The sequence below is a fragment of the Phycodurus eques genome, chromosome 10 (assembly GCF_024500275.1).
Source record: "Phycodurus eques isolate BA_2022a chromosome 10, UOR_Pequ_1.1, whole genome shotgun sequence".
Lineage (NCBI taxonomy): Eukaryota > Metazoa > Chordata > Actinopteri > Syngnathiformes > Syngnathidae > Phycodurus > Phycodurus eques.
In genome coordinates, this window is record NC_084534.1 from 18,134,470 (window position 1) to 18,146,475 (window position 12,006).

Consider the following 12,006-nt stretch of genomic DNA (forward strand, 5'->3'; position numbering starts at 1 on the left):
CGCTTCGGAAGTGTGGTGAGGGATACGAAGTTACGTAGTTACCGCACCTCCTTTTTTTCAACAATCTTTATTGAAAATATTCAATGTACAATAACGCACAAAAATACAGTCTTTAATTAGTTATTTATACATCAAATAATCCCTCAAAAGAGACATGGTCATTTAAACTAAAAACATTAAATGAAGAGCATAAAATGATAATTTTAACTGCTTTTGGGGTACGTTTTTAGAGTTCATGCTGTCTGGTGTCCTACAAAAAAAAAAAGTTTGAATGACTAAATTTGAATTTGAATGACTAAATTAGTGGATATGAAATTTAGCAAGAATAATTATTACATTGATAACATAGACTAGTTTTGTTGCTATCATTATTGAAGAAACCAAACAATATTTTTTTCCATTGAAGAGTGAAGTCTGAGTATATAATATTAATAATAATATAATAGTATCTATAATAAACCGGGGTAAAGTTTTCCAGAATTCGTTAGTAATGCACAGAGATATTGCCAGAATAGGTGTACCAGTCTTTCAAGGGACATTTCACAGAATCAACACAAATGTCTTTGTAGGTCGACTCCACTCCCCTCCGTTATGCATATGCAACGTGACGTAATTTACGTTGGGTATTTCCGGTGGTCGGATGAGTGTATTGGATTTTACGTAGTTTACGTAGCACATTGTCAACTGAAACAAGCTGGTGTCAAAAGCATATATAGACTACAATCATTGCCTATTACTATTATTACAAAGTTATGTATTCTAGGTCTTGAAAAAAAGCGTCCTTAACATTTAAAACTGTTTCGAAAGAAGAATTTGCTCTTGCCGCCGTTTTAAACGTACCGTTGGGGTGGGGCCGTCCGGCGCAACGAGCGTGCCGATTGGGTAAATGAGCTTTGGCGTCACCGAATCCGGATGTATCTCGCGAGGTAAGAGGAACATTTGTTTTCTTATCACTGACGGCTCGTAATGCAAGCCTGGCGACCAGCGAGAGACTTCATGTAGCAGTTTAGGAATCCAGCTTTCGTCTGTACACAAAATCGTAAGTTCAACCCGTTTTTGTTCTGATTGCAGCTCGCTTTTGTAACAACTGTTAAGACGGGGACATTCAGTCAACTGTGAGTGAGTGTGTCGCTTGCTAGCAGGCTACGCTAGCATCAACATTCACTTACTTTAATCAAATATATGCTATGAATTGAAAATACCCCTTCACCGTGGCGTGTCAGCTAACAGTACAAACATAGGTACTACTGAATGCTAATTATTAACGAAATGTTAACCTCAGGGTGACCAGTAAATCACAGTTGAATACTCGGCTTTCTGCATTTGTGGTGCGGTATTATCTCGACGTGCATAGAGAATTCCACCGTGCACTTTACGTTATAATGTTCTAGCAGCAGCTTTTCTCTGTTGTCATGTGACAAGACGCTAGTATAATTGCTGCCATTCATTTATGCTCCTGTTCAAGAGTCTTGGGATGTCTTTTATGACACGACCCCAAATTATAATAAACTCGTCAAGCGAGATATCAGCAAATCACGTGAGGCTCAGATTTAACTCAACACGTGTGTGCAATTGACTTTCAGTTGGCTTTTTTAGTGTTTTATTTGTGATGCTGCAGCAGGAGGCTACCTGCAAAGAGGACAAATGTGATGATTACCATAGAACACTTAATGGAAGTTACCGACACACAGGAAAGCATCTAGTTGCTCAATATCCACCCATTTTATACAGCATTTAACCTCATTGACATTGCGGGTGAGCTGCAGCCTATCCCAGATGACATTTGGCGAGTGACCACCTTAGACTTATCGCCTGTCCGTGACCTGGGGTGAGCTGGAGCCCATACTATCAGACTTTAGTCCAGAAAAATCGTTTGTCCACCCTGGAGTGATGGCCAGTCAATCTCAGGATCCAGAGTGAGCTCGAGCCAATCCCAGCAGACATCGAGTGGGAGAAACGGGGTCTACCCTAGACTGGTAGCCGGTCAAGCACAGGGACGTGGGTTAGATGGAGGCTATCTCAGCTGTCTTGGCAAGAGAAGCGAGGTCTACCCTGGACTTGATGCCACCCAGTTGCGCGGCACATGTAGACAAAAAAAAAGCATTGACACTCACATTATAAGCTATGGACAATTTAGAGTCTTCAATGAACCTAACATGCATGTTTTTGGAATGTGGGAAGAAGTCGGAGTACTCTGAGGAAAACCCAGGCAAGCACAGGGAGTACATGTAAACTCCATACAGGAGAGCCTGAGCCAAGATTCAAACCCAAGGCCTCTTGCTAACCTCTATTTCACCTTGCTGCCAGCTGTTTTATTTTTCCTTTTCCCCCCTCATATCTCTAGTGACTGGGATGGTATCATGGACATGGAGAATCATCAAGAAGGAGAGACACAGGGAGTCAAGATTTGTGGTCCACTGATAGAAGGCAACACACCAGGTATCCCAGCAATCCCCTGCATATTTGCGGTTCACTACTCACAAATTCACCTTTTTAAGTTTAGCCTGGGATTTTAGTGGAAGTTACAGAGAGTCTTCACCACACCATAAAGCTAATAATACTACACTGTTCTTTCACCTCCTTATGACATATCCTGTTTGCTATTGTGTTGTCATCTCAGCAGCAGACACCCTGGCAACCTCACTTTCGCTTTTAGGGAATCACATGTTTCCTGATCTAGTGGCTAGGAAGGCTGCCCATGATGAGGAGCAGACACAAGATGTTCCAGAAGAACCCCCCCAGGACACAGAAGGCTCTCATCCTCCCCCGGCGACCGAGCCAGAAAGCGAGGAGCCCCAAGACGATGTTGTGGACGGTGCACAAAGTGAATCTGGAGAATTTGTTGTCACCGTGCTGGCCAAGGCCAAGCTGGAGGAGCAAGGCTTCGGCGTGAAGGGTCGCTCGTCGCCACTGCTGGAGACTGGCATCCAGGAATCTCCCCCCACCGCCCACGGCGTGTCCCACCGTGACGAGGACGTGACGACAGAAAGTTGGCGGCGGCACAGGAAACACGTTTTTGTGCTGAGCGAAGCCGGAAAGCCCATCTATTCACGCTATGGCAGCGAAGAAGCTCTGTCGTCTACGATGGGCGTCATGATGGCGCTAGTGTCCTTTGTGCAAAGTGGAGATAACATCATACGTTCCGTCTACTCAGGTGAGTGTCATGAAAATACACCATTTGTATGATACATCCATCCATCCATCCATCCATCCATCCATTTTCTGAGCCGCTTCTCCTCAGTAGGGTCGCGGGCGTGCTGGAGCCTATCCCAGCTGTCATCGGGCAGGAGGCGGGGTTACACCCTGAACTGGTTGCCAGCCAATTGCAGGGCACATACAAACAAACAACCATTCGCACGCACAGTCACACCTACGGGCAATTTAGAGTCTTCAATTAAAGCATGTTTTTTGGGATGTGGGAGGAAACCGGAGTGCCCGGAGAAAACCCACGCAGGCACGGGGAGAACATGCAAACTCCACACAGGCGGGGCCGGGGATTGAACCCGGGTCCTCAGAACTGTGAGGCTGACGCTCTAACCAGTCGTCCACCGCCTTGTATGATACATTTAAATTTTTATATTTATCATTATTTTATCTTTATTTGATTTCGATTTATGCTATTATATATGTTTTAAAATACAAAAATCAAGTCTTAATTTTTAAAATACATTTAAAAAATGTGTTTAATCGCTCTGCTGGTGACTTATTAATATTACGGTTGATTGATTGCATATCAAAACACTTTTGATATGTGACATAATACAATTTCTGATATATAATTTGTAGCTGAATCTAAATTGCAATTAACAAAGACAAGACAACAAAGGGGCGGCACGGTGCCGAACTGGTTAGCACATCTGACTCACAGTTCTGAGGACCGGGGTTCAAATCCCAGTCCCGCCTGTGTGGAGTTCGCATGTTCTGACCGTGTCTGCGTGGGTTTTCTCTGGGCACTCCGGTTTCCTCCCACATCCCAAAAACATGCATGGTAGGTTGATTGAAGACTTTAAATTGTCAGTCGGCGCGAATGGTTGTTTGTTTCTGTGCCCTGCGATTGGCTGGCGACCAGTTTAGGGTGTACCCTGCCTCTCACCCGAAATTAGCTGGGATAGGCTCCAGCCTGCCCGCGACCCTAGTGAGGATAAAGCGGTACAGAAAATGGATGGATGGAAGACCACAAAGGTACATCAATAAAGTACTGAGGAAAGGCATGTGATTTCTTTTTGTTGTGTGTAGATTTTTGAGAGGGAAAAAAAGAATGTCCTTTATTTTGTAAAAATGCTGTAACATAACAAAATGTGATAAAGTGCTGTGAATATTTAATATTTACCCTCTACTGTAGCCGACTCATCTACTTCACTGCGCAATGACGATAGTAGCATGAAGTCAATTCAACACTCATCATGTGTTTTGCCATTAACAACACGGACACCTTGCTGAAATCAACAGGTGGTCGGTTGGCACAGCAAACTAGAAACACTGCCTCAAATGTGTGAAAATATTTTGCTAAACGAGAGTGTTAGCGCGGTCACTTGCAAAATATGCAAGTCTATCCTGAAATACAACAAAATCACGTGCAATGGACACTTTAATGAAAAGTGAGTGAGTGAGCGAGCTTGTGTTTGGACGCAAAAGCGCACACAGCGAGTTGACAACTGAAAAAAATATCAATGGCGTCATCGACGTCTACTCGACCAGCATGACCTTAGCGTTGACTACAAAAATTCTGAAGTCATTCGTCCCCCAAGGCCTATTAGAGGAAATCCAGTCTTAACTGTTGAATTGCAGCTAAAAGTGTATTTCTATGGTGCGTCCATCAGAGGAGCACACGGTGGTCTTCCTCCAGAAAGGCCCCCTGGTGCTAGTGTGCGTGTCCAGCAGCCAGCAATCGGAGCAGCAGCTGCGTGGGGAGCTCCTCTACGTCTACTACCAGATCATCAGCATGCTCACGCAGGCCAGTATCTCGCGCATTTTCGAGCACAAGAAGAACTACGACCTGCGGCGGCTGCTGGCGGGTTCTGAGAAGATCCTGGACGGCCTCCTGGACCTGGTGGACTCGGACCCCAGCTTCTTACTGGAAGCCGTGCACTGCCTGCCACTCGCCTCCTCCCTCAGGGACTCCCTTAGCCAAATTTTGCAGAAGGCCATCACGCCCAACCTGGTCTTCTCCATCCTCATTGCTAAGAAACAGCTGCTGACCGTGGTGCAGGAGAGGGCGGTCATCGAGGACGCACGTTTGGATCCTGCTGACGTCCACCTGCTGCTCAACCTGATCGGCGCCTCCTCCGCCTTCCAGGCCGGCGAGATCTGGACACCCATCTGCCTGCCGCTCTTCAACCCCGACTGTTACTTCTATGCGTACATCTCTTACTTGGACCCGCCCGAGTGCACCGTGTGCCTGCTGCTGCTCTCCACTGACAAAGAGGCCTTCTACGCCGTGGCTGAGTGCAAGCGGCGCATCGAGGAGGCTATGATGGCGCAGGGCTCGTTGGGCCTCATCGCCAAGGTGCAGTCATACAGCGTGAGCCAGGTGGGCGTCGCCGACCTCAGGCACTTCATGTACAAGCCCTTCGACGTGCCCGACAACCACCGCCAGCTCACACAGTTCACCAGGTCTGTTTCTTCTTATTTCATGTTTTTGTTTGTGGTGTTCTATAGTGCATGTCTTCATTAGGTCACCAGCAAATTGCAGGGTTGTGGGTGAGTTGGAGCCTCTCCCAGCTGACTGTGGCAAGCAAAGCCAGGTCTACCTTGAACTGGTCTAAATGCTGAAATTATTAATTCTAATGAAATTAATTCTAAACATGTTTAGGAAAGGTGCCTCTATGCAACTTTTGAGCCAGCTTTAGCAAAGCTTACTCTTCCTGACCAACCTATACGAAAGGAAAGGAGATATGTGACCCACAATTTTATCCATCCATCCATTTTCTGAGCCACTTCTCCTCACTAGGGTCGCGGGCGTGCTGGAGCCTATCCCAGCTGTCATCGGGCAGGAGGCGGGGTACACCCTGAACTGGTTGCCAGCCAATTGCAGGGCACATAGAAGCAAACAACCATTCGCACTCACAGTCATGCCTACCGGCAATTTAGAGTCTCCAATTAATGCATGTTTTTGGGATGTGGGAGGAAACCGGAGTGCCCGGAGAAAACCCATGCAGGCACGGGGAGAACATGCAAACTCCACACAGGCGGGGACGGGGATTGAACCCCGCACCTCAGAACTGTGAGGCTGACGCTCTAACCAGTCGCCCACCGTGCCGCCCACAATTTTATTATTAAGCAAATATTTTGGAGGTAAAGTCCGCAAGCGAGAGACTTGCATCAGCAATACTTGCCGTCGCGCGATGAGTTAGGAAAACTTTTGAGTCGAACTCATTTGAAATGGTGCTGTCCTTCCCTATGTTCAAAAGGAGGCACCTTTTCATCTCCCCTTGATCCGATGATGTATTCCAACAAAGGTTAAGAAAAGGTGGTGTAAAGGTTAGGCGATTTTACTTTCTGAAGAGGCGTGTTTTGTTTGTGTGTGTGTTTTATGAATGGTAACAGGTGCATACACAATTATGTATCTTCTGCCGTCTAGTGGAAGAGCATTTAATTGTCTTGCCTGTCCGCTTTTAATGGATCCTTGTGTATGACCCTAATGGTGACTTTGTTGATGTCACCAGCCCCGAGATGGAGGCCCCATACCACAACGAGGAGGAGAAAATGAGGCTGCTGGACCTTTACCGTTCCATGCACAGCCGCATCCACAGCAGCTCTCGACCGCTCAAGCTCATCTACCACGTGGCCGAGAGGGAAACTCTGCTAGCATGGGTGCGTATGTGCTATTCTCCGCTCTTATTTAAAATCTATGGCACTTTTACAGAACAGTAAAGTCAAGTGACCATGGAAATGTCAAACATGCTGGCTTCCTATATTACAAACCAGAGCACCATAAAAAATATTTTAAATTTTTAGATCAACTACGTAGTGTTGATTTTGCTCTAACTTCATGTGTATACTCTTCAAAGCAGAGTAAGGAAATGTGCAAATTATAATACTGATTAGCGTACACTAAAGCTTGACTAAAGGTAAGACCAGTGTCTTGATTGGCTGACTATTATAGATTGCTAAAGTAGGCATCATTAGTTGCCTTTGTAATAACAAAGATGCTGTGTACCGTTACTATGACTTTTGGCGCTGTTCTTTGAAGTTTTGAATCAGCAATGTGAACTAACATGTTAGGTGTGCTGGCTGGTCTACAACTTCAAAGGATTAGTTAGGAAAAATGGGCTTCCAATACATTTTACTTTCTTTTCCGCAAAAAAGTTTGACTTAAACAAAATACAACACACTCATAAGAATTAAACTTCTCTCGTAAACTTTTTTTCCCCTTAAATTTTAACTTTAATCTTGTAATATTAGGGCTTTTAACCCAAAATCTTACTGCTGTCAAAAGAATACAACTTATTTCCCCCCCCCAAATCAAGACTTTATTCTCGTTTTTTTAAATATAATTTTTCACAAAAATACAACAAAAAATTACGCTTTGCTGAAGACTTTTTTTTCTTGAAAATATTTTTTCTAATACATCAGACTTTTTCCTCAAATAATACATAAAATTTGACTAATCTTGCAATATTATTACTTCTCTCCAAAATTACAACTTTGTCACATTCATTTAAACTAAGACGAGATGTCGTGGCTATTCCACAACTACCAAGTAAATTGGTGCCTTGAGATATGTGTGACCCGACTTACGAGTTTTTCAAGCTATGAGCTATTGTTCGGCCAATTTCTTTCTCTTGTGAGCAAAAAGCAGAGAGAGGAGCGCTGTATGCTGGCAGTGAACTCAACTCACTTCACAGCAAGCAGCAGTTTGACAGATCGTGAACATTTCTTCAAAAAAAAGAGATGACATTCATAGTCAAACAAAACATAAAGCTAATTACGCAATGTTTATTTAACCAAACCACATAACTTTGCCTTTGGAAAGTCAGTTAGCTTAATGGAAACACACCCCAAAACGCAATAGATGGTCTTACTAATAACATTATGACCCATTAAGCAATGGATGTTTGCACACAATCAGTGCAGCAACACATGATGTAATATAACAATACTCACAGGCATATATTCCTTATCCTCTGCGAAGAATGACTACTATTACAGCAGCTTACTGAGGAGGTGAGACAGTCTCGTTGTACAGTATATACGGACGCACCAGAAGGAACACCACAGTGTTCAATGAATTGAAGTAAAAAATGTGGCAGCAATGGTTGTTTCTTTACATTCTATTGTCATTGTAATTACTGTACGTTTGTTTAAAGTACAATACCATAGAGTGCTATTGTTTTCTTATTAAAAATAAAAAAAACAAATATTTGGCAAGAACAGTATAATGGCATTTCCATTCATTCCAATTGGCAAAGATGATTTGAGATATAAGTGTTTTGAGTTATGAGCGTGGTCACAGAACAAATTAAACATATCTCAAGCCACTACTGTACTGGTAGAGGGGAAATTAATTGGCTTGTCACTCTCTGACTCAGCCTGTGTGCTACATACAAACTAGCCTCGGTACACGTGATCTTAAGATGTCCTAGCTGCTCCACCACTCTGACACACTACTGGCAAGTGATCAATGGTCACCATAGTAACAACAAAGATGGCTTTATCTTTATTACAAAGCTATTGTAGCGATTATGTATGAAATAAGAATTGTAATTAATTTAGGATAAAGTAATAAACCGGGAGCGATGTTTGCGTTACTTCCGGTTTCACGTAAAATTCGATTCGATTGTTAAAATCAAACTGTTTCAAAGGGTACCGCGTCAAATTTTTCATGTTTAACTTTAGGCGAAATGACAACAAACCTTTTTAAATAAGTCTCAGAATCTGGAGGTTGCTACACTCTATAACATTTTGAGTCCTAGGTTCCAGAGGTTGACTTAAATTCAGAACACACACAAAATACGACCAAGAGTGGAATTTTATGGTATATTTAATTATTTATTAATTTTACACACAACTACAAAGGGAAAATAACACTAAGGGTAAACGGAAGAAAGAAAATGAGGCATACGAAAATGGACACGAGGACATCGTGTGTGGTCGCTGGGCTAAACTAAATGGGCGTTTAATGCGTTGAGTCAGAGTCAGCCTTCTTGGGAGAAGTGCCCGTTTCTCTTCCTGTCTCTTTCGCGGCTCGCTGGCAATTTCAGAGCGATCCCGCTTGGCTGGGAGCGGACGCGGTACCTTCGTAGTAGCGGCTCTGATCGCTTAGTGGAGGCCCACGTTTAGGCTGGGAAGCCATGTCCCGTCGATCCCGGCTCGCGTTTACCAAGCCGTGTGCCCGCACAAAAGTGGAAACAAGGGACGGGTGGCCGACGGCCAGACCGGCTGGCGAGCTGCCCGCAAGGTATGAGGAGAGGAAAAACAAGACGAGCCTGAACTCAACTCCCTGAGAAAGGTGTGAGTTTAGAGTTAAATACCCCCGGGGCAGGGCGTAGGAAGAGGTAGTGCCGACTTGGAGAAGACCACGCCGACCAGCCTGAATATTGTCCACAAATTTGAGTAAATAGGTTTTAAAATAATAATCTCACACACTCCCAACTTTGTACTCTCCCGTGTAGAATTCATTGTTTCAACTTTGGTCGTGGCAGATGGGTTGTTTATTGTTCAATACAACATTTCGTACTGTTTGATTTCAAATCATGAACAGCTTTCAAAATCATGCAGAGGATCTGTCAAAGTGAGAATGGGGACACAGGCACCAGGTGTAAGGATTGTTGTTTGGTTATTTTGCGCAGGTGACAAGTAAGTTCGAGCTGTACACGTGCTTCAGTCCACTGGTGACCAAGGCGTGCGCCATCACAGTCATCACCAAGCTCCTCCGCTGGATCAAGAAGGAGGAGGAGCGTCTCTTTATCAGGTACCCGCCCAAGTACTCCACCACGCCTAACCCCGCGAAGAGCTTGCGGGGGGCCAAGGCGGAGCCGACGGACTCTGCTGACAACGGCTTCCTGTCCCTGCTATGAGGGGACCCATCAAACGCTACATTTTGACACTTGCCAGCGGGGGACGCAAAAGCAAGCGGTAGGAACACCTTTTAATTTTCAGCCGGAAGCGGCGATGGACAGCGATATTTAAGTGGTTTTACTTAGTTTTATCAAACAATGAATGTATTGCATGGGAGACTTCTTTAACAGGATTATTATGCAAGTGGAGATGGACAAACGAGAACATCCTTGCAATAAAACCTCAGAGCCCCAAAAACGTTTACCCCACAATTGCTCATAAGATAGAATGATAATAATAATAAACTGTTGTTTGTTTGTCATCAGTTTAGTACAGCCCTTAGAGGACTCAAGAGAGAATTTGGGTCACATAGAATATTATATTACGAGAATAAAAAGTCATATCGTTAGCCCAGTTGCATAGTTGTCTCAGTCATATTTGAACGTTTTCAGAAAACAGGACAAAAACACAACGAATTCAACAAGAAGAGTCCAGTTGCCTCGATTCAACCTTTGCAGATTACCAGGCCCTGGATAACTGACATTAAGAAAAAAAAGTTTAGCAAGTCCATCTATATTTTTTATTGATGATGTGTCAGTAAGTTAGAAATGACTTACGCAATTATGTAAGTCGGCTAACGATACGTTTTCCAGGTAAGTTGTACTTTTGTCCTGTATGTTGTATTTGTTTCTATATATTTTTTGTGTTTTTTTTCAAAATTTCTTTTTTTGTGTTGGAAGTTTGAATCTTACGAGAATAAAGTCGTATATTTTCAAGATAAAGTCATATTTTTTCAGGATAAAATGCTTTATTTTAGGGGGACAATAAGTGGTGTTCTTTCAGGGAAAAAGTCACTAACTTACAAGTGGTCATATTTTTTCAAGAATAAAGTAATTTTTTTTAAGATAAAATGTTCTATTTTTTATAGCTAAAACATTGTTTTTGCAGAGCGAAAAAGTTTTCTTTTTTCATGAATGATTTTTCGCCAAAATATGAATTTTTTCATGAAAAATAGAACATATTAAAGTAAATTTCCATTATTCTAAGATGAAGACTTTTTTTCTCCCTTAAAAAAATACACTCATAAGATTACAACTTTTTATTCAAGGAAATTGATGCCCTTGTTAAATTTCAAATTTAATATAATAGGAATAAAATAAGCTTGTATTCTCATAGAACTACGACATTTTTCTCAGAACACTTTTTCATGAAAAATAAATACGACTATTCGCATGCAAATTTTTTTTTTTCTCTGAAAAATATTCCTTCTCACAAAATACATCTTGGAAGATGCATCATTTCGACTTTTCGAAAACTGCTTATAATATTCTCGTGATATAATTATTTTACAGTGTGGCCTTAATACTCCTTTGTAGTGCAAAAATAAAATATTCCAAACAGGAAATATTTATCTGTTACAACTCACCGTATTTAAGTGTTTTCATCAGCAGGACTTGAAACTATTTATCATTGTAATGTGCTTGGGTAGAGAATTCCTGAACCGTTTTCTATGTCACGTTTCTTAAAGATGCTCTTTATACAGCAGCCTCATCATTCATGTGTTGTTGATGTCACTTTAAATAGTCTGAGTCTACGCCTATGATAGTATTAAGAAATCCCCCGCCCCAGGTAGCACAAGTACGTAAGTGTTGAATGTGCAGGGTGGGTTTGTTGTCACTATTTGCAGTTCTACAACCACACCAATAAAAATATTGTTAAATTAATACTAAAACTGTTGTCCATCTTATTATTGGAACATGATTGTTTTGTTGAGCAACTTTTATGGGGGATACATGGTGGTCGTCAGCAATCGTGCATATACGTGTGTGTGTGTGTGTATATATGTGTGTATATATGTAGATGTGTATATATATATATGTGTATATATATATATATATGTATATATATATATATAGTAGTATATATATAGTATATATATATATATATATATATATATATATATATATATATATATATACGTACGTAAGTATATACATATGTGCCCTG

General features: G+C 42.2%; 1 protein-coding gene across 2 annotated transcripts; it reads left to right on the plus strand.

The window, feature by feature from the left end:
• The first annotated feature begins 855 nt into the window (after positions 1–855).
• mon1bb (MON1 secretory trafficking family member Bb) lies at positions 856–11,731 on the plus strand. Of its 2 annotated transcripts, none has more exons than XM_061687720.1 (6): positions 856–1,039; positions 2,345–2,439; positions 2,621–3,154; positions 4,821–5,613; positions 6,666–6,813; positions 9,792–11,731. In XM_061687720.1, the coding sequence occupies exons 2-6, from the start codon at positions 2,361–2,363 to the stop codon at positions 10,017–10,019; spliced, it is 1,782 nt and encodes a 593-aa protein (XP_061543704.1). In that variant the 5' UTR covers positions 856–1,039; positions 2,345–2,360; the 3' UTR covers positions 10,020–11,731. The 2 variants fall into 2 exon arrangements, with proteins under 2 accessions (XP_061543704.1, XP_061543705.1); XM_061687721.1 differs by having other exon boundaries at positions 2,624–3,154.
• Positions 11,732–12,006: the final 275 nt, after the last annotated feature.